At 44.6% G+C, this 23,828-nt stretch overlaps 1 protein-coding gene across 2 annotated transcripts in view; it reads left to right on the top strand.

Moving 5' to 3' along the window:
* PTPN22 (protein tyrosine phosphatase non-receptor type 22) overlaps positions 1 to 23,828 on the top strand; it is an 851,713-nt gene that overhangs the window by 784,490 nt on the left and 43,395 nt on the right. The window contains exons 18-20 of one of the 2 annotated variants that reach the window (XM_069633366.1): positions 5,306 to 5,473; positions 10,312 to 10,433; positions 13,366 to 13,396. In XM_069633366.1, coding sequence (XP_069489467.1) covers positions 5,306 to 5,473; positions 10,312 to 10,433; positions 13,366 to 13,396 — 321 coding nt within the window. Of the gene's footprint in view, positions 1 to 5,305; positions 5,474 to 10,308; positions 10,434 to 13,365; positions 13,397 to 23,828 lie in introns of both variants that reach the window. The other variant, XM_069633365.1, reaches the window with a different exon arrangement.

The following is a 23,828-nucleotide window of genomic DNA, read 5'->3' as shown; positions in this document are numbered from 1 at the left end:
GTGGACTGAGCGACAGAAAGCAACTGTGATTTTCTCAAGATCACACAATTTTGGTAAAGTGGGTCATCCTGTTTTCTGATCCAGTTTTCCTGTTGCTAAATTACATGCATGCCCTTCAACAGTTTGACACAAATACCCCATAGATCCATCCAAATAGGAGGCGTTGTCTTTCGAAGACCCACCTTACAGAAAATCTCGCCCAACAAACATAGCAAAACATTTGGTTGGCTTTTCTGGGAAACAACTGAGGCTCATAAGTGAATCTGGCAATATACAATGTAGAATGTTATAGAAACATGTTATGCAAAACATACCCAGTTCGCTTTTAGAGGAGAAATGACTACAGGAGCAAATGTATATCTTCAAAAGTTAATGCCGTAAAGATAGGTTGCTCAAAACATTAGACACACGTCTGTGTATCTCTACCAAGTGGCATGTCAAAAACGAGGAAGGACACATGCTGAGAATTAATATTTTAGAAGTAGACAAACTTAATGAAACAAAACCCCACTTCCACATTTCAAAAAAGATGAACTGTTCATTTTTTTTTATTTTTAAAGAGCTGAGTCATGTAAAATTTTGCTCCCAGGCTAAAGGGCTGAAGACAGCTGTTGGCACTTACCGGCCGGGCTTCACTCTCATTGAATTGCCCTCCTCCCACCAACCACCACCTTCCACCCACAGCCTTAAGAGGGGCTGATGTCTAGGCCAACATGCATAAAAAGAAATTAACAAACCAATGTGGGGCAGCTCAAAACAGCAGCTGCAGGTGCCCTGCCAGATTTGGCGCCACACCACCAAAACAAACGAAACAAGCACTGGCAATGCCAACGGTGTGGGCATTTTTGTAGACATACGAAAGGCATTTGCCAGGCGCTACCGTAGTGGTATTAACTGGCCCTTGATGGCAGCAGGTGCAAATGGTGCGAGTACCTGGTCATATAACTGCAGTGCCTGGCAAATGCTTAATACCTATAGACAAGTCAAAACTGTTGGCTTTGCCAATGCTTGTTTTTAAGAGGACTTCAGTGAAGGACAGCATAGTGCTTATAAATCGAGTGGCTGTAGGCAGGCCTGATAAGACATCTATATTATATCAATAGCACATGTGGAGCTCAAATTAAGTGGGTAACTCTCAGAAGACTGATTTGTAAAAACATTGGCAGGCACAACAAATGCAAAGGTTTATGGTAAGGTGTGAGTAATGTGAAATCAAAGACATCTCAGGAGAGGATGCATTTTGTGCAGCAAGTGGGTTAGAATGGTCATTGGGATTAGGATGGCTTGGGTAGTCAATGGGTGGGTCACTAATTAAACACCACCGACAACCTTTGTGTGCCTCCTCATATGCCATTGCTCCCCACTCAGATGCAATAATTCGGTGTTGCTTTCCAAAACCAAAAATCGCTTTCCAAAACAAAAAAAAATCAATGCTCTCATCACACGGCCTGTGTGAAGTCCAGGACTGCAGGACAAGTGCCCTTTCTGCTCGCCACCTCCATCAGCATTGTGGCAGGCCTGGGCCACACTGCATTTTTTTCGTAAATAAATTGTAACCAAATCTACAGTTACCAGGACGTATCAGTTGACGGAAAGGCCGGGACTCGAAAAGAAGGACAAACGGTCATGGACAGGCTCCTTGCATGGTGGGGCACAGGGGAGTTGTAGGCGTGGGTATCTTCTCAGCATCCCCCCTGCACAGGATCTTGTTGGTTGCTGTGGACGTGGTAACCCTAAGGTTTTCCTTATTGCTAAGCCATCTCTCTACTTCCTTGTAGCCGGGCAGCAGTCGGAGGGGAGGTTGGAAGCTCAAATCGGCACACGTGTCCCACGCACGCATATGGGGCAACTCCACCAGCCCAGCACGACCAGTGCGGAGGAGACTAGATTTACTGGGCATTTTATTATTAGATTAATAGGTGAGAGGGCAATGGGTCAAGGAGGGGGGCAAGAAAACAGTGGGAAGGGGACAGGAGGACAAGAACAGGAAACAGGAGAAAGAGTAAAGGGGGTATTGGAAACATTAGGGGGTGAGACAGGGACCCACACACACGTCCAGGATAGAGCGATGTAAATATGTGGATAGGGGATAGGGGCAGGTGAGTTGTGGCAGAAGGAAGGGGCCAGACAGAGGAGTGGACTAAAGGACACAGGGATAAAGACTGGAGAAAGAAGGGCATATAGACTAAGGAAAGGGAGATGGTACCCCAACCACAGTGTTGTGGACACGAAGATGGGGCCAGGGAGCATGGCAGAAGGATGGAGAGTGTTAGGCAGAGACAGAGCAAGGCCGCAAAGGCATGTGGACAGAAAGACGAAATAGGGGAATGCAGTGAGTACTAAGGGCACGGGAGGGTGTGAGTAAAGAAGGAAATGCACAGGCTGCAGAGAACGGGAGAGGAGTGGGACAGTGACAGAAGAGCGGAGCTGACTGGAACGAAAGCACTGGAGCAGGGCATAGAGGTGGCAGCCAGACAGTGACTGGAAAGTCGGTATGCTGCATGCAAGAATAGGGTCGGCCGGCGGCGGCGAGGACCGTGCAGTATGCAACTGAGAGAGGAGAGCAGGGGTTGAGTGTCCTGGCAGGACAAGGGGTAGAGTCATATCCAGCTACACACTTTTATCAGGGCACAAAGATTATGTAGTCTATCTTAATGATGTGAGCAACTCATACAGCGAAAGCGATATAATAATAACAAATTATCAATAAAATGATTCCATTATTTTTCATAATATTGCTCTAAGCCTCAGTGGCAGACTCAAGGCTGCCCCCCACCCCTGAGGGGCTGTTACTGTTAAATCCTGCAGCCTGAGCATTGGCAGCCAGCCAGCCAGGCATAGGTGTCGCATTTAATTAAGACAGAGAGAGGGTCGAGGAGCACCACATGCATGATGCACCATGGTGTTGGTCAGCAGTAGTCCGCATGGCACCTCGGTCCTCACCTGCGTCGGACTGTTACTCTGTGACTCTTTCAGCATAGCACAGCCAAGGCCCGGCCCGAGCCGGTCTCGCAGGCACAGCAGGAGCTGCCGCCACCAGGATGGATCAGGTGGCCTAGTACGAGCAGTGGCCTGGTCAACCGCACAGCAAAAGGCTGCTGCAGGCCCGCAGCAAGTGCAGGGTGCTTAGGCAGCCACCACATCTGATGGTCCAGACCAATTCAAGTTAACAGGCTCAGGGGGCTCGGCCAGGCTGCACAGTGCACTGGAGCATTCACTGACTCACACCATTGAGTCGATGATCAGTCGAGGGGGCACACGCGGTGCTTCGTGTCGTGCTAAGGCCCAGATGCAAGCGCTGCCATGCCCATGTCACTCGTGACCCTGACCCGATCCCAAGTCCCAACCTTCACGACGCCACCTTGTCTGCTGCAGTCAGTCTGCAGACAGTGTAACAACAGGGCAGGGCCGGTGCTATCACTACAGTCAAGGCAGTAATTAGTGTGCAGATGTTAACAGAGCATTTTGATGCTCTACATTTCCAACAAATAGGCAAGCGCTCAACCTTGCATATTGATAACACCGACCCTGAGGGCCTGTTAGTAAAGTTCAATGACTACACCGCAGCATTGGTTTGGTTTGCCACTCTTGGCAATCTTCATTATTCCACTCCTCCTCCTCGTCTCAGTGTTGTAAAGAGGGAGGCGGGGGATAAGTGCATAGGACTCATTGTTTGTTGTTCTAATATTTTTAAAGGGAGAGGAGTGTTTATGAGTTTCAGCATTTGCTGTCCTGGGTTTACCAATGGGAGAGGAATGTCCATAGGTCCCTGTACTTGGTGTTTTAGTATTATACAAAGGGGGACGGGATGGACATAAGTCCCAATGCTTGTTAACATCCCCCTTTGACTAAAAGGTGGAGTTGGTGTCTTACTTCCAATGATATTAACTCCTCTCTCCCTCTTTCTCGTCTGAGTGGTAAAGGGGAGACATTCACAGAATGTTGTATTACCTATAAGAAGTGAAACATTGTTCAAGGATGTGGCCTATAGTCGATTATTCTCTAAATGGATCTGTGACTCAACAATATTGAAAGAGGATGTACTTATGAGCACATACATGTTTTCTTGGCATCGACAAACCAGGAACATTCTTCTTTTTTGGTCCTCATGATCATAAAATCTTTAGTAATCAGTGCAACTTATTATAACTCATAATTACTGCTGCAACGTTGAGGGTTGAGCAGGTTGGTTACACCAAGAATCTTTGCAAGTTAAGCACAATTCTTACAAACTAATACTAGGATGCCTCCAAGGTGGGTCCTATACTAATACTAGGAAGTTAAAGGAGATTCGGTTGAGCAAAAAAGCTGAACGCTTCAGAATGATTTGTACAAAGCCGCATGCAGCTTGGAACCACTACAGAGGTTGCGGTCAGAAATGTTCAGTGTGCGCCACGTTGCATAAAGTCAATTGTGTTCTTGCATGCAATAAAGGCGGGGGGGCGGGGTAGTCCATGTTTATGTGTCTGGAGAAGCTGCTGCCAACCATAGGACGAGATGTTCTTTCAACATTTGAGCTCGAGCTGGTCTTTTTTTAGTCTTTCTGCCAGGAGATGTTTAAAAATTCAGATATTCATATCATAGGGTGACCGGATGTCTCCATGCCCATTGGGGCGCCACTTTTCCAGGTCTGCTCTCTCCTTAATTTGGAGTTAATGGCAGTGAATGCAGCTCCCAGAAGGCATGTGTTTCTTAAATAAAAGTCTATGGGCCTCATTACACGGTAGGCGGTAAGGGATTACCGGTACCAGTAAGGTCACCGGTGCCGGTAATCCCTTAGCGCCCTACTACGAGGTCCCTCAGCGGGTCCTGTCCTTAACGCCTGGTCTGACCAGGTGTTAAGGACGGGGCCCGCTAAATGACTTCAGATCTAATAACGGTACCGCAAATTGTGGTACCGTTATTAGCTCCTTCCCCATTCCCATTGAGCCCTATTGGGGCTCGAATGGGAATAGGGAATGGTATTTGGAATGGGGACTTACCGGGTCCTCCAGGGTCGGAATGACCCGGTAAGTCCCCATACCGCCTACCCGGACCCGGTGTGCGGTAAGAGAGTAGCCATGCCGCTAATAGCGGCATGGTTACCTCCTACCGTGTAATGAGGCCCTATGTCTAAAATGAGGCTGTCCCAGTGACATGGAGTCATGTGGTTCCTCTAATCGAGAGCCCTCTGCTGGGGACCACTTTGTGCCTGACTCTTTCCTACAGGAAAAGGTTTTCAGTGTCAAGTGAACATAGATACCTTGTATTCGGTTCCACTTGACAGCTCTGTTGTTTCATGCCTGCACTTACCTTTCATTGTTAGAGAAGCTCAGAGGATCCTCGCCTTCGCCTCCTCCACTTCCCGAAAGGACAGAGGAATCCTTCTTGCTTGCGGAGGAGGAGGAAATCCCTGCTAAAACCCGCCTGCAGTCACTGGAGGAGGAACTACCCGAAAGAACCCCAGAGTCCTTCATGATTCCAGAGGAAGACAGTGAGTGAAAATGTCCTTTATCTTTGCTTATACATTAACAATCCTGCATCAGCTAGGACAGGGGTGTGCTACCTTTCGCTTCCCAGATGTTTTGGACTACAACTCCCATCAAACCTAGCCTGCATAGTCAATGGTGAAGTGGTATGAGAGTCTAGTCCAAAACATCTGGAGAGTCAAAGCTTGCAGAGCCTTGAGCTAGGACAATGCGGTCCTGCTATGAAATGCCATTGGAGAATGGTGCCAGCCTTACTTTCCTGCTACCAATGCACTAATTCAGACACATCACACCTGGCTTGGCTAGTCTTCATCACTTGATATTTGTTTGCCACTTACCCCATTCCTTTTTGCAATTAATTCCTCATTTCTATGCCCTGCTCCTTATGCCTCTTCTCTGTGGCTCTCCTTTGTCTACCCATTAGTCCTATATTAAACAGTCTCTTCTGCAGCAGGATTTCTTTCCTGCTTCCTTGGTGTTGTGTTCAGGGGTTCCAACAGTCCTGCTCATTCATCTCGCCGGCTCTTCTCACATGAGACTTCTAGTCTCTCACATCCGGCTCACCATCAGAGACTGTCTTCTGTCATCCTGGCTTTCATTGGTCCTTTCACTAGTTCTTTCTCGGTGCCCCCCAAACAATGGGCCATTTGCCCACATGCAATGCATTCTCTATCTACTCTTCCCTCGGGTGTCATCCTCCACGCCCATATGCCTCCGGGCCTGTTTGGTTCGCGCGGTACAAATTAATGAAAGTAAAGTAAACATATGAATGGAAGAAAGGGAAAAGAGAGAACCAAGTGCAAGAGAAAACAGTGAGCATGGAAAATAGAACAATCCACCCTCCGCAGCCTCTCCCCCGCCAACCCCCGATTCTTGGGCGTACAGGGCTGGGAACGGCCCACCAGACCAACCCTAAATGGAACATGCATGGTTTATCTAGGGTTGTCTGGTGGCCTCAGTCAGTCCATTGCTGACCCTGTGCCCCTATAAACAATGGGGTGACAGCTATTCGCACCCTATGGCTCCCGTTATAAGGCTCTGAACATCACTCGTGTTAACCAATTCGTAGCCACGAGCAGATGAGACATTGTTGGCCGGACAAGACATTTGTACATAGATAATGAGAACTTTTGGTAGCAAAGCAGGATCCACGTATAAAAGGAGTGTTTCGGGGGGGGGGGGGGGGTGGGGTGGATTATCCCTGGTAATAACATTTCAAAGCTCTAAAAACACCTTTATATGAACCTACTGTAAGAGAGAGATAAGCTTTAATTAGACAAGGAGAACATAAGCTGAATAGCCATTTAAAGGTTAAAACATGAATGTGTGAAAAAAGTAGAAAAATACAGTTCAGTGAATTAAGCTAATCAAATAAGATTTTTTTTAAAGTTTAAAAATATGCTACAGAAACCAGCACTAAATCAGACTTGGTTCTTGGGAGTCAACCCTTACAAAGTAGGATGCTGGATAACTAGGACTAGTATGGTGCATAACTAGAACTAGGATGCTGGATAACTAGGACTAGTATGGTGCATAACTAGAACTAGGATGCTGGATAACTAGGACTAGTATGGTGCATACCTAGAACTCGGATGATGGCTAACTGGGACTAGTATGGTGCATAACTAGAACTAGGATGCTGGATAACTAGGACTAGTATGGTGCATACCTAGAACTCGGATGATGGCTAACTGGGACTAGTATGGTGCATAACTAGAACTAGGATGCTGGATAACTAGGACTAGTATGGTGTATAACTAGAACTAGGATGATGATAACTAGAACCAGTATGGTGCATAACTAGAACTAGGATGATGGCTAACTAGGACTAGTATGGTGCATAACTAGAACTAGGATGCTGGATAACTTGGACTAGTATGGTGCATAACTAGAACTAGGATGCTGGATAACTAGGAATAGTATGGTGCATAACTAGAACTAGAATGATGGATAACTAGGACTAGAATGGTGCATAACTAGAACTAGGATGCTGGATAACTAGGAATAGTATGGCGCATAACTAGAACTAGAATGATGGATAACTAGGACTAGAATGGTGCATAACTAGAACTAGGATGCTGGATAACTAGGACTAGTATGGTGCATAACTAGAACTAGGATGCTGGATAACTAGGACTAGTATGATGCATAACTAGAACTAGGATGCTGGATAACTAGGACTAGTATGGTGTATAACTAGAACTAGGATGATGGATAACTAGAACCAGTATGGTGCATAACTAGAACTAGGATGATGGCTAACTAGGACTAGTATGGTGCATAACTAGAACTAGGATGCTGGATAACTTGGACTAGTATGGTGCATAACTAGAACTAGGATGCTGGATAACTAGGAATAGTATGGTGCATAACTAGAACTAGAATGATGGATAACTAGGACTAGAATGGTGCATAACTAGAACTAGGATGCTGGATAACTAGGAATACTATGGCGCATAACTAGAACTAGAATGATGGATAACTAGGACTAGAATGGTGCATAACTAGAACTAGGATGCTGGATAACTAGGACTAGTATGGTGCATAACTAGAACTAGGATGCTGGATAACTAGGACTAGTATGATGCATAACTAGAACTAGGATGCTGGATAACTAGGAATAGTATGGTGCATAACTAGAACTAGAATGATGGATAACTAGGACTAGAATGGTGCATAACTAGAACTAGGATGCTGGATAACTAGGACTAGTATGGTGCATAACTAGAACTAGGATGCTGGATAACTAGGACTAGTATGATGCATAACTAGAACTAGGATGATGGCTAACTAGGACAAGACTGTGTTTGGAGTCAACATCATTGTAGCCACACTTTCAGTGAATATCAGTTTGAAGTAGATCATGTTGAAGTCTTGTGTAAGGACTGGCAGCAGTGGCACGGTCACCACTGGAGCCATGGTAGAGTGTTTGGTGGGGAACGAAACGGGTGACTCAGAAGCTGGCTTTCAATACAAAGCATATGCTTTCTGCTTCGGATAACCTGGATTATGAACATATAGACGGATAAACACATCGTATCCAGTATGGCAACTTTAATGTATTTATAGGTCTCCCTAGGATGTGTGGAGTCTGCCTTATTGAATGGATGTGTTGGTAATCCCTCAGTTTCCAGAGAGGGCGTAATCGGCACTTGGTCACTTTGGCGCTGCCAGATCACTGGTCATGGACGTTTCTGAATGACTTTACCCTTGTAGCAAAGTCAATCAAAGGCTTAAACAGAACTAAAAGAGAACAAATAGAACATACAAACAAGCCAAATGAGTCAATGATAAATAAGAAAAAACACAAGTTGTACAAAAAGTAAAAAAACAAATGAAGCCAAAGTAGACTGATAGAAAGCACTTTGAACAACTAAGATTCTGAAGGAAAAAGAAAAGAAAAGAAAAAAACTGAGCAACAGGAATTTAACAATGACTACTCAGGATGAATAGAGAAAAAACGAGGGACAAGAAAAACGTAGGTTCCAGGTCGAACTACACTGGATGAAAATGAGCAGTGGTAAAGATGGTGAGATTGGGGGAGGGGAGAGAGAGCGAGTGCAAGACTGTCAATACAACGGCCTGGCAAATGCATCCTAGCAGCATGGGCGTACAAGAGTACCATCAGTACCAAAATGGCCCCTGTGCCCTTGACACAAACAACCTAGAAAGAAGACACCCGCACAGGGCTCAGAATACTTCCCATCAGCATGCACCAACCCAACAGCAAGGCTATCTTGCACTTTCCCTGCCTCGCCCCTGACCTAACCCATCTCTCCCAGATCCACCAGAGCACCTGGAGACCCCTAACCTAACCCATCTCCCTCAGATCCACCAGAGCACCTGGAGACCGTGTGAATACAACAGCAGGGCTATCTTGCACTTTCCCTGCCTTGCCACTGACCTAACCCATCTCCCTCAGATCCACCAGAGCACCTGGAGACCGTTTGAGCACTTTCCCTGCCTCGCCACTGACCTAACCCATCTCTCCCAGATCCACCAGAGCACCTGGAGACCGCGTGAACACAACAGCAAGGCTATCTTGCACTTTCCCTGCCTCGCCCCTAACCTACCCCATCTCCCTCATATCCACGAGAGCACCTGGAGACCGTTTGAGCACTTTCCCTGCCTCGCCACTGACCTACCCCATCTCCCTCAGATCCATCAGGTGCCTCGCCCCTAACCTAACCCATCTCCCTCAGATCCACCAGAGCACCTGGAGACCGTGTGAGCACTTTCCCTGCATCGCCCCTAACTTAACCCATCTCCCTCAGATCCACCAGGTGCCTCGCCCCTAACCTACCCCATCTCCCTCAGATCCACCAGAGCACCTGGAGACCGTGTGAGCACTTTCCCTGCATCGCCCCTAACTTAACCCATCTCCCTCAGATCCACCAGGTGCCTCGCCCCTAACCTGCCCCATCTCCCTCAGATCCACCAGAGCACCTGGAGACCGTGTGAGCACTTCCCCTGCATCGCCCCTAACTTAACCCATCTCCCTCAGATCCACCAGGTGCCTCGCCCCTAACCTACCCCATCTCCCTCAGATCCACCAGAGCACCTGGAGACCGTGTGAGCACTTTCCCTGCATCGCCCCTAACTTAACCCATCTCCCTCAGATCCACCAGGTGCCTCGCCCCTAACCTAACCCATCTCTCTCAGATCCACTGGAGCACCTGAAGACCGTGTAATTGGCATCGTTGCATGGTGTAAATCCAAGCAACCTACAAGTAAATGCTTGTAAGGCTGGAATTACTGAAACGTGAAGCAGACCAGCACAAGTGCCCTGTTTCTTGCTGAACAAAGATACTTGCTTCTAAAAAATATTCTTCTTCATTAGTAGACATGCCTGCCCATTCAGGAGAGGGCCATGCTGCGGCGGCAAGGCCAGCTGTGCCTGGCAGCGGTGACGCCAGGGTGACGAAAGAATCAAACGACCCCGCACAACACCTCACGAGGTGCAAGGTAAGTGGAATAGTTGGTCTAATAGCACTCATGATGATATAGAAGATAGCAGACCAAGCATCAGCAAAACCCCAGGAGATAGACTTGAAGATCAGAAAGGCTTTACATGTCGTCATGAAAGAGCAATGGCCATGCAATGTAGTGTAGTGGGTGGCAGGCTATTCCACCATTAAACTGCTTTGATCCAACATCTTTTGGCAGACAACAGCTGGGCTTTCCTATAGGCCAGGGGTTATAGGCAATGGGTCTGCACCCTTAGGCTTGCTGGGTGTTTTGCACTACAACCCCCATCAAACCTAGCTCATATAGTCCATGGTGAGGGATCTTGGAGTACTAATGCAAAATATACAGAGCCACTGGTTGCAGGCCCCTGTTGTATGTAGACATGTCCCCAACATCCGTATAATATTAAAATTACAACTTTTGTGTGTTTAGGTTTTTAAAAACCATTCCAGTACAATTAATTACATGACACTTCTACTTTTTAACCTTTTCTATACACAAAAAACGAAAAATAAATTCAATCACCCGCTCCGACCATTCACTCGAAAAAAAACAACCTAGGCCAAAGGCAACATTTTTGGCTTTGCCAGTGCTTGTTATTTTTTAGAAGATCAATATGTCTAACTCAGGGGTAGTAGATGGTCAAGTCTTGTAGGGTTTATTCTCAGAAAGACACACAGCATTTCGAACTGAACTGAGTGTTCTGAACAGAGACAGTTCAGTAAATCCTAGTCCTACTGATGTCATGTTTATGTCCATTTAAGAGCTGTGGCTTAACCAAGCAGGGACCTGAACCACAACCCAAGTCTTGAATAGAGAGCGGCGTTCTGGGATTCTGTATTACTTATACATCAAGCAGCTGTCAGACACCCTGCGTTTAGAACATCCTAGACAACAGGAAGCATCTTCACAGCTATAATGAACCTATTACCTTTCAGAAAACTACTTTTGCATGCAGGAATTGCTGTTCTACGTCACCTTATGTGACAATGATTTAGTAAACACAGAGAATGGGCAAGGAGAAAAGTACCAAGTCCGTTAACTATACCATACGTTTTTCTTATAGGTCCTTAAGCCCGCCTATGTGAGCCAAACCTAAAAATGTGTCTGATTAAAATAGGTACTTTATCATGAAATGCAAGGAGCAAAAAGCCACAGAGACCTGCTTATCAGATGGTTTGGAACAGGGGCCAGTGGAGAGGCTATAATGCAAAGGGCCAACACGGGCTGTTATAAATAACACTTCTTAAGGTAAACAGAACAGCTCTTATATTACTATATTAAGAGTATATTTAAAAAAACATTTATACCATTAATACCATTGTATGACGTCCAGGATTAAAAGTTTGGCATTTTGCAATTTGATTACTCCAAGTAGGCCTCGAGTGTTAAATCCGCGGATTAGGGAAAATGATCAATTTCCGACATTGAAAGAATGTATATAAAGTTAGGCCATAGACTACGCCTTGCTCCTTACCAAAAATGTGAAGATTCAAGGAGTCTCGGGAGGATAGCTCAGGGGCAACGTGCTCGCCTTGGAAGCAAGATGATCCAGTGCAACACGGATTCGATTCCCCTGGTCCACGCTTAGAAACCTCTGGGTACTAAGTGCGTTATAAATACCTATCATATCACAAGCACTGTCACGATCCCGTCCATGTAATTTCGGTATGGCCTCACAACAGGCCAGGCCTGTGGCATTGCTCCTCTCCAATGATTTGCCTTTCCAGTCTAAGAAGCTGGCAAACAAAGGCTCTTTCAAGATAAACCACGATTTCCGATTACCCGCTAGGATCTTCCGATCCACTCTTCACAAGCAACCATGACTGCATGCAGTAAGCATGAATGTATTTCATGCGTTTATGTCATTTGAATTACACTGTGGTTTTACCAAAGGGCTCTGAGTAGGTTTACAAACACGGTATGGATAGTACTAACATTTGGAGAAAGATACCCTCAGAAATATGAACTTCATTTGTTGGGGAGAAGTTCCTTAAATGCAAGGTTAAGGAGAGGACTTAAAACAGGATCTAAAATGATTTAGGAGTAAACACCCAATGGAGAGGATTCCAATTGAAAAGGGGGCGCTGGTGAGTGTGGATGGACCCAAAATGTGTCTGAAATGGCGGGACATAGGAGTGTGGATGCATAGTGATACCGCCGGATGGGAGACGGGGAGAAGGACTCACCTTGGAAACACCCAAATAGCGTCTGAGATGGGGGGACATAGCAGCAGTGTAGATGCATAGTGATGCCACCGGATGGGAGACGGGGAGAAAAACCCACCTTGGAGGCACCCAAATAGCACCTGAGATGGGGGGACATAGCAGCAGTGTAGATGCATAGTGATACCGCTGCATGAGAGAGGGGGAGAAGGATCCACCTTTGGAGGCACCCAAATAGCATCTGAGATGGGGGGGACATAGCAGCAGTGTGGATGCATAGTGATGCCACCAGATGGGAGACGGGGAGAAGGACACACCTTGGAGGAACCCAAATAGCATCTGAGATGGGGGGACAGAGCAGCAGTGTGGATGCATAGTGATACCGCTGCATGAGAGAGGGGGAGAAGGATCCACCTTTGGAGGCACCCAAATAGCATCTGAGATGGGGGGACATAGCAGCAGTGTGGATGCATAGTGATGCCACCAGATGGGAGACGGGGAGAAGGACACACCTTGGAGGAACCCAAATAGCATCTGAGATGGGGGGACATAGCAGCAGTGTGGATGCATAGTGATACCACCAGATGGGAGACGGGGAGAAGGGGAGAAGGACACACCTTGGAGGAACCCAAATAGCATCTGAGATGGGGGGGACATAGCAGCAGTGTAGATGCAGAGTGATGCCACCGGATGGGAGACGGGGGAAGGACCCACCTTTGGAGGCATTTAATTTCATGTTCCACTTGTTTTCCTTTATTTTGCAGAGCTTCAAAATATTACGGTGTATGAAAAAAGGTAAGTCTTGAAAATCTATCATCCAAGTACATTCTATAATATTTAAGAAAGTAAACTGCTAATATTCGGTTTCTGCCCAGGACCTTCTGTCGGTTTGCCTTTCAGTCTATGCTGCCAAGGAACAGATCGAGTTAAAAGCAGCAAACAGAAACCCCAAATGTGGACTGTCATGCCCGCCTTTCGGGGCTGGTAAAACTGTCATAAAGGCATTGGTCCAGTTTTAGTTGATAGTCATTGCAGAAGGATGCACGTGCACCTATGGAAGTGCAAACAAAGGCACGCCCACCCACACATACACACACCCCAACAGATCAACAGATTCCAGCATACACACACAGGCGTCCAGAGACACGCGCAACCATGCATGTACACACACACACACTACATGCAAGCGGACACACACAGTCCCACAAGCATACTCCAGCACACACACCCACACAATGCACAGCACTGCCTAATGAAAGGCTTCATATGCTAGAATAACTCACTAGAATATGCGAGTGAATGGTGATGGAGTGAGAGTGCGCGTGTTTCTGCACAAGTAGGCGAATGAACAAGACGACAGGTGGACTGGTAACGATAGGAACTCAAACCATAACTATAAACTAAACAAGAAAGGAGAGAAAAAAAGGAGAGTGCCAAACTATGCAATACCAGATGGGTAATCTCAGAGTGTGATCTTGCAACAGGCTTGTTGCATATACGAGTTTTTGCTCCCAAAAAAGTATGTACCCTAATTCACATTCTGCCCTGTGCATATGAATCCATCTCACTGGATTATGCACTGGTGATAAACAGGTTGTGAATAGCAAAGCACCTATTGCAGACTGGGTTTGGTACTCATTTAATTTTTCACTATATTCTCCATAGCATTAACGCGTTTATATTCAAGAACGGTTCTAGGTTAAAGGTTCGAAAACAAAAGGCTCGAATGCCTTTTTTTCGACACCGAAAGGATCGAAAAAAAGGGTCGATTTTTTAAATTTTTTTTATGGGGGGGGGTTCTCCCCAACCCCCGTTTTCTCGTTTAAAAAAACTTTTTTTCACATACCAAACAAAAAAAATATAAATAAATAAATCAAAGAACGACCCTTTTATTTTCGATCCTTTTGGTTTCGATCAAAAGGGCATTCGACCCTTTTGATTCGAAACTATGACCGGACACCTTCAAGAACCATATATACACATTCAGTCAGACAGAGGTTCCTAGTGATTCCATCGACAGCCAAACCATCGACAACCATACCATAGACACCAAAAGCATCGAAAAAAAACATTGAATGCATTTTTAAATTTTTTATGGGGGAATTTTTTATGGGGGGGTTCCCCCTCAACTCCCCTTTTTTAACCTTAAAAACCCATTTTTAGTAAACTAAACCCTTTGCCATTTAAAAAAATACATTCAATGGGTTTTTTTCGATGCATTTTTTTCAATGGTATGGTCTGTCGATGCTTTGGACTCGATGGAATGACCGGATACCGTGCCTACTCTAATGCCCAAACATTTTGAATACCACAATAACGAGGCTGAGTTTTTTTGGGTCTAATTTTTCGACCTTTTGCAACTTTTTTTGCTAATAAATAGATAGGGGGTGTAGGGTAAGAGACTAGATTAGGATAGCGGGAATGTTCGAGGGGTATGTGGGGGGTCTCCCGAAGCATTTTCTTTTTAAAAAGCGTGCATTAAAGTCAATACATTTGAATTAGAATAACTCTGCCTTTTCAGCCTCTGTGTGATATGCGCTGTGCTATTAATATGGACGCTTGCAGCGCCTGTAAAGCTAACCTGCTGTACAAGTTCAGGACACTATAAACCAGGGGTCTGAAACCTTTGGCTCTAGAAATGTTTTGGACTACAACTCCCATCAGCCCGACCCAGCATCATCAATGGTGACGGATGGTGGTATTTGTCCAAAAAAACATGTCCAAAAACATATTATGAAGAGCCACAGGTTGCAGACCCCTGATGTAAACTAATTAAGTCGCCATTGTGTGATTGATAATAAAAAATGCTTTCTGGGCTCCGCCTGTGTAGCACCTAGACTGTGCAATATTGAGCACCAATGGCTCAATGCTCTTGCTTGTGTCTGAACTGCCGGAGTGTCAAGTCCCATAAATGCTTGATCAATTTCTCTCCACTCTCGAAACACAGGTTGTCAGCATTTTACAGCCCAATTCATGGTCGTAGAGAGTAAAAACAGTGTAGCTATATTCTAAGTTATAGACACGTAGACACTGCACGTGTCTACGTGTCTATAACTTAGAATATAGCTACACTGTTTTTACTCTCTACGACCATGAATTGGTGTGATGCTAACATACCTTTGTGTGGCAAAACCTAGAGTTATGACTTACCATCTCTGTGTAAATGACTGTCTCTCTTTCTTGTATTCTTTAAAAACCATGTATTCTTTAAAAACCATCCCAATCAATGATGTCCTCATGAAACATATCAGGTCTTTTTATCGAAGTACTCAAAACCACATCCAACAAGTATCTCTTGTGAGGAACGTGAGGGCATCCTCACATCTACTATCTCTGGATCTTCGTCTCAGGTGGCCAGGGAAAGGCCATAACTCTTGGCTCCCGACCCTCGAGGTGGATATGCGAGGAAGGATCACCTGGTGGAGGGACCTTGCGGAGTAGGGAGAGGGTGTGTGAGAAATCTGAAGGCGTCTCACCCACCCACTAATACCCAGAGATCTGTCATCCTGGTGGCCAGGACACAGCCATCGCTTTTGAATCCAGTTCCTGGGGGTGGACCAGTGCAGGAGGATCACCTGGGTGAGGGGTTTGGCATTGGTGCACCAGATGGTGAGATGCCATATCACCTTCCCTGTAACATCTTTACCCTATCCTACCAGGTAGGATACTTAGGAACGCATCCCCGACCCCCACTTTCACAACACAAACACTTTCTCAAGGACAGATCACTATGAGAGAAAACGGACTAACACCCAAGCCGTATACCTGACATGTCCCAATACAATGGTCAGGCAGTCTTAGGCCTGACTTCCGCACACCTGACTTCCATTACACTTCCCCACACGGATACAAGGTGGAGCATGAGAGCACACTCTGAGCGAGGTAAAGCACACATGGAAACAGCAGTCCCAAGATGCCAGTTTAGCACGAGGAGAAAGACGGCGAAACAGAAGGGGATTGCGAGGAGGGAAGTGCCCTTCATCTTATGGACAAGGAACCATTACTATCACAAAACCTCAAGAATAGAAAGCTAAGACCAGGAAACCAAGCTGAAGAATTCTGCCTTGTGTGTTGTAGATAGTAGGGGCCCTCCCGCATCAATAATCAAGGTGGGGAGAATCGCCTGCTACCATGGTACTGTCCTTGGCCCCACAGCAAAGCAGCGCCAGTTGGGAAGGTCGATACCAAGGTTGCAAATGGCAACATTGTATGATGAGTGCTGAAGCGAACAGTGTATGAAACGCATGTGATAACCTACACAAGTAAAATTGAACAATAGATGAGTGATTGAACTTTGAAACCAAGATACAATACCTTTGAAAGAGTGGTCCAGCACAGCGTGCATGCCTATTTGAAGGTCTCTGCAAGGTATCCAACTGAGAGGTGGTAAAAGCAAAAGCATGGAAAAAGATTGTGAATCAAAGTGGTCCTGCAACGGGTCAAGCAAAATCCTGTGCACAATTGAAAGTCTTCAATGTTGATGCAGTAAATAAAGTTGTTGACGAAGTAGATAAAGGTGGTCCGAGCACCAACCAGGGAGATCAATTGAAAGCTTTGGGTTAAAGCAAGTTTGTGTTAAAGAGAATTAAGATTGTTCTGAGCCCGACAGAGGGAGGCTGATTGAACATTGTGTTGAAACGGATATGTGCCTGGCTGAGGAGGATCTGGGGTGAATCGTGAATCACCCGAGAAATTGGATATATAAAAATCCTATCAGCATTGTGTTAAGGTGGATCTGAGCGCGGCTGGGGGGATCCGAGGTATATTGTGAATCGCTGAGAAATTGAGTATGTGTGAAATCTTAAGAAGAAAGGAACTTATTATTTGTTTGTCGCATCAGGCCCTCTGAAAGAAGAAACTTTGAAATACAAAGAGACTTGTGCACAGAAGGCCCTGATGCTACAGTTTGAACTGCACCCTTGTGTTGAAGAAGCCAGAGACTGTGCCAAGCTTGAGTGTGCCGCCTTTTCCCATGCTAAAAGTGTGGGGAAGGGAGGCCCAGGGGCTGAATATCCTGACATGTCATTTCTTGGACACTTCTTTCTTTTACATAACATTGTTTCCCACACTATTTGTATTTAGAGGTAAGGATTGGCAATAGGTTTATTAGTGTAGGCCCTTTTGTTTTGACAAGACACCACTAGGACTGCAGTATTATTATTTGATGGTCGTAGCTTGTTCCCATCTTTAGATTTAGTATTAGATAGGCGTTTTGCCAAACCTTTTTGAAGTTCAATAAACACCCTTGAACTGTGGTCACTTGTGTCTGTCTTACTGTTAATACCATTCCATTCTCACAGGTGAGACATGGTATCTGTAGTTCCCTTCCCATGATGAATCCTACCCCCCCGCCCCCGCCTTTGTAGGTTATTCTCAGTCTTTACCTCTTTCTTATAAACAAACTGTCCCACAGCCATTTCCCTTTAAGAATGGGATGAGGAGGAGGCAACTAGGAGTATTGCACACTTCCATTCATTCACACAACTTTGGTCCTGAGACTAGAAAGAGGACTGGGGAGGCGCACCATTGTAATACTAATGGCATGTCCCACTACAGTCAGGCAACTGAGTTAAAGGACTTGCACCTGCAACCAGTTAATGGGCCCCGGGTGCATAAAATGAGAGACCGCCTGGAAAACAGAGAAAGAGAACTCCACATGGAGAGAAGGACGCGGCTGGCAGACATGGAGCAGGCTGGAGAGGGGCTGGCGGGAAGGATGCTGTGTGCAGCAGAAGGTGTGGAGTTCCTCAGCTCCACAGCTTAGGCTGTGGAGCTGAGGAATCTCCACAGCCAGAGCTGTGGGACACTGAAGTCTCCAGATTGCTGCAGGCCGCTGCAGCAAGGCTCGAAGATAGGGAACGCTGCTCGCTGGAGCTCCCGAAAACGAAAATCACAAGTGGAGCAAAAGGAAGTTGGAAAGGAGAAAGAAGACGCCCAGAGGAGTGGTGGCATAGAAAAAAGTGTAAGGAATGGAAAACTCATACCGGGTGCTCCAGTGGCTGGAAGCAGGTATATGTAAATGCTGAATGAACTGAAAATTGTGATAATTGGTTTTGGACACCAAATGGAGGGTTTTTGAATGTCGAACAAGCTGAAAAGTGTTATCAGTAGTTTTTCAGAGTGCAATAAGTATTATTGAATCCCGAACTAAAGGAAAGATATGAAAAGCATCTGGAAATGTAGCACGAGTGAAAAGCAAGTGATGAGCATTTGAGAAAAGCAAGTGATGAGCACTTATGAACAAAGTGAAAAGCAAGTGATGAGCACTTAAGAATAATGTGAAAGCAAAGTGGCGTAAAAGGATGAACACCACAGAGTGAGTTGTGTGAAATGCAAGTTGTGGCAACGCCAAGAGACTATCAAGGAGAATCAGAATTGAATGTTGACTAATGACAGGTTCAGAGAAAGAAAACCTGTGCTGGCAAGAACACCGGAAGAATATATAAGCATAACAAAGAGCCAAGAGTTATTGGTTGTGTGACCTGTAATGGGTGGATGGTGTGGTCCAACAACTGCGCCTAGACTGAGTGACCCCAGCTTGGAAAGAATCAAGGAAAGCCAAGATAAAGAAGCTGTATTGGATAACAAGTAGAAGTAAAGGAGGAAAAGAGCAGACTGTGTGTACTACTGAAAAGCCTGGATGATTACGAAGTTGAACTGGAACTGTTTTGGAAAGCCAAGAGATTTGGACTAGTTGTAGTTCTGAAGCTGAAAGAACTGAACTCTTGGGGAAGGGAACCCCAAGGCCTTTCAGAACTGTTTTGAACTTGGGTAAAGGGAAGCTGGAAAGTAAGCCAGGTGCTGGAAGAAGCTCAGAACTTTATTTGGATCACTGTTTCTTTTGTTGCTAACATCCCTACACATTGTATATCTTTAGTTGTGAGGGCAAGTATAGGTTTTGGACATAGACAGACTTTTGAATTGAACTTAATGACACAGACTATCCTTAGTTTCTTTAGGTAGGGAAATCCCAACCTAGCATAGGGCAAGTTAGGCCGTCCCCCATCCTGATATTTAAGAAAAAGAAACCATTTTATTTAGAAAAGGGAATTTGTTGTCTGCGTCTTACTTCCTGATGCCATCACACTCTCCACAGAAACATTATGGAACTTACATCCTGTTAGAATTATTTTACTTGGTTCTTTTCACTGTAATTCTGTGAGTTTCTTGCCAGACGACTCATGGTGAGTGATAATTTTTAACCTAGGTTTATCTTATGATTTTCCAGGCCATGTCTGAGATACTTGGAAAGGTCTGCTTTTTTAGTTTTTATTTTCATTCCCCTTAATCCTATGCCAAACGGGACACTGCTGTTCCTTCCTGGTGAGTGATCCTTTTTAACAGAGTTTATCATTCAATTTTCCAGGCCAAGCCCGAGACACTTGGAAAGGTCTGCTTTTTCAGTGTTTATTTTCCTTCCCCTTAATCCTATGTTAAACTGGATACTGCTGTTCCTTTAACTTTCCCTAGATTAAGCTTCCCAGAGAAGCAAGAGCACGTTTAACGAAACAAAATATATATGGGCTACTTAGAGCCCCAATTTCCAGAAGTGACATTTACTTGAGCAAGTCTAAAAATAGCAACTAGCATTGGTAATAGCAACTAACAGAGCATCATACATACTTTCCCCATTATTAATCCAGTGCTACAGCTTAAGAGTTCCTGATCTTCACGCAGTGGCATTGTGTTTAAAATGATTGTGTCTATTAACAATTAATTACATTTGCCTGATTAAGTGCCATTGGAGGAGACGGACACGTGGCTATAAAACCTTTCTTAGGTTTTAATAAAAGGCAACACCTAAAGACACACTCTGAGCAAGGCGGAACACATGCACTAGCAGAACTTCCGGGACGAGGGAACACCTACTGGAGCAGAGCAACAGACCAAGGGACGAGAGCAATGGGCCGAAAAGCCCAAGGCTTCCCTACTGGAGGTCGTTGCCTCCAACAGACCGCAAAAGATGCGTGAAGAAAGCCCAATCCCATAAGTGAAGACTGCATTGTGTTCCAAGGACGCCAGCTTCCCTCCAGGGTGAACAGCAGAGTTGGGGCGGCGAGGCCAAGCCAGTGACACTAACCTCGACTCATGAATTGAAAATAGCAAAGCAAGAAAGAATCTCACTCAGCCGTTGAGTTGGCAAGCGACCTGAAAGGCCGGTGTGTCTTAAAGCGAATGAAGCAGCAACATTGTATCAAGAGTGAAGGCTACATGCTTGTGGGTGTGACGTGATGAAAGGCAGACCTGTGAATGAACTTTAAAGTAAAAAGCAGCTGTGAGATCAGCGATACTAAGTAACAGAGTGGTCCGGCAAAAGAAAGTAGCCTATTCGAAAGTCTCCATGAAAGAAAATTTAAAATGATTGTTAAAGTTGACATATCAACCTTTCAATAAATATACAAAGAATACAAAGAATAAAAAGAAAGAAAGAAAAGGAAAAAAGAAAAGAGAAACATATATCTATAAAAACAGTTCAGTCAATACCTATGAAATATATCTATAAAACAGTTCAGTGAATACCTTAAAATTGAATTGATCCACATATAAATTACATACAGCTATAAAGAGTTACATACAATCCCTAAAACCACATACTATTGTAATAAATGCACGGTATCAGGGGCAACAAAGGATGGTCGAATATAAGGGGATCAGTTTACACAACATATATAAGATAACCTCTCTATTTATCTATTCCATTGCTTCTAAGCAAATTCAATTAGGATATCATTAGTTCAGATTGCATGAAGTTCAATAATATATTATTACAGTTCCAATGACAATAAGAATTTCATAGTCGCAACTCTAACAGAAAGGCGCTCGCCATTAAAGTCGGTACCATAACATTTCACAAGTTAGATTCCGATAGTCCTGAACCAGGGGTTGCAAGAACACTTTTCTCTTAGATAGCAAGCTAGAACAAATTGTAAGTAAATGCTGGAAAGTTCCTGGCTCTGATGGATTGTTGCAGAATCGGCCGAACCTGGCCACCTCAACATTTTGCCTCCGGTTTGCTAAAACATCCCTTGTTGATGTTCAGCCGAAAATAGAGAAATAGGTTTCTAAATAGAGGACACAGGAACTTAACAAGATAAGGTTCTAGCTCGTAAAGACACTTCATCCTAAAGTTCCCATTCTTAAAATGTTTGTAGGTCATACATTGTTGGCGAGTTGTAATCCAGTCATAAAGCCATAATTTGTGCTTAGCACACTCCGGGTCGATTGTTACAAGCGTGGCTGAGATGTGTGCAGCCTCCATTACTGCCACCAGTTGCTTTTTCTAGGTTACCATAAAATAATCTTTGGAAGTGTTCAAATGAGAAGCTAAATTGAACAGCAAGGAGTCAGGATGGGCAGCTAACAAACATTTTCTATATAAACTGCACAGTTTCCAAATATAACAAATACTAAGTGAGGGCAGACCCAGTTAATTCCTTACAATACTCATCAGTTGACAAACCGGCACAATAGCCAAGTTTCCGAGCATCTGATACAATCGCTGGCAAGTGTCGGCCAATATCTGATATAAAAAAATTGAACAGGGCTGCAGCCAAAATGCAGCCCTGTTTTAGACCTCTGTATGTATACACAGGTTCTGATAGTCTTCCATCTAGGGACAGACGAATTTGGACTGATGTTTTTCGAATGTAACTGGTGAACCAAAGATAGAATGTGGAGGAGGCATGCCGCCTCTGCCAGCTTGCTCCATAACAATTCTCCCGGCACTGAATCAAGAGCCGTTTTGAAGTCTACAAATGCCGAATGCGTGATCAGGCCATGTCTGAATTATCTGAATTATCTCGGCTTGATTGAAAGATATCTGTGCATATAATTTACAATAGTATTGCACTCAGGTTTCTTTTTGTACAGCATTAATTTGAGTCTGTGTCTGAGTATCATGATTTGCGCAATTTCATATTCCCCAAATTAAAGCACTGTTTTTGGAGGCTACGGCACTTAGCATTACCTTAGCATCTCGCTGTACAATAATGTGATTATAAGATTTTAGCCCATTGTTATGTTGCATCTTCAGCTGACATATTCTCATCAATCTAATCCCTGGGGATAACCCAGATTGAGTTCTTTTAGTTTTAGGTAGTTGAGTTTTTCTCCAGTGCAGCTCAGCATCATAGACATGTTTATGTCAATAAATTGGTTTAGGTTGAAAAGGGATCTGCATTTTAAATATATACAAAGCTGCTACATATAGGCCAGCAGATTTAATCAATTCTGCATCCATTGATTCATGTTGGCTTCCGATACATTTATCAAGATGCATTAGTTGCATCGGGGACCATCTAAATATGTTCCTTCTTCTAGTCAAATTAAGTATAGGCTTATAATACTCTGCAGAAGCTAAGGGATAAGACCATATCCGGGTTAATGGAAGGAGTTCATGATCATTATGATCTTGGGCAATAATCTGAAGACTTTTAATACTTGTGAACATGTCTCTGTGTACAAAGATATAATCTATGATTGCTGTTTGTGAACCCCCTTCCATGTGTTATGAGGAGGATATCTCCTTGGGCTGCTCCATTAAGCATTGCAAATTGTCTTTTATTCATCAGCTTGAACCATAATTGCGCTAAGCTCGTAAAATTGTTAGACTTGACAGATAGGCAATAGAGATTGATATTGCCTGCCAATAAAGTATAGCTTACCATCGGGTCATTAGTAATTAGATCTAATGTGTTTTCTAAATCTCGAAGAAAGGTCTTAGCTGAGATGCCAGCTTGATTCCAGTAAAGGATCACAATATCCAACACCTGGGTTGAAGTTCAGATTTTAACCAATTGTGTGAACATATTAGGAGTAGCCAAAGGTTCCAATCGAAGCCTCATACCAGCTCTCACTGCTACCAGTAGCCCCGCCATTGGTCTTCCTCTGGCTGAACTCTTACCAGGTTCAAGGACAACGTCGTAGCCTTCCCATATCGGAGGTTCTTTTAACCACATTTCTTGTAACACTACAATGTCATAATCAATTAAAGGATTATTAGCAGAGGACAGAAGGTGTTTGAACCCTCTGGTATTCCAGCAAGCTAACTTACAGGTTCTCTGCTGTGTAATCATGAGTTGTTAATTTGGATTTTGAGCTTGTATCAGGGGGCGACCTCTTGGCTTGTGTATAGTCTAGACTTGTCTTGATGGCTCAAAAGCGCCTTTGATGCAGGTGATCCTTAAATTGGAGTTATCATTGACATCATTGTTTGGCTGTTTGTTTA

Source organism: Ambystoma mexicanum, chromosome 13, assembly GCF_040938575.1.
Source record: "Ambystoma mexicanum isolate Mex_15411 chromosome 13, UKY_AmexF1_1, whole genome shotgun sequence".
Classification (NCBI taxonomy): Eukaryota; Metazoa; Chordata; class Amphibia; order Caudata; family Ambystomatidae; genus Ambystoma; species Ambystoma mexicanum.
The sequence above is the reverse complement of the archived record's forward strand: the minus strand, read 5'-3'. Positions and strand labels throughout refer to the sequence as shown.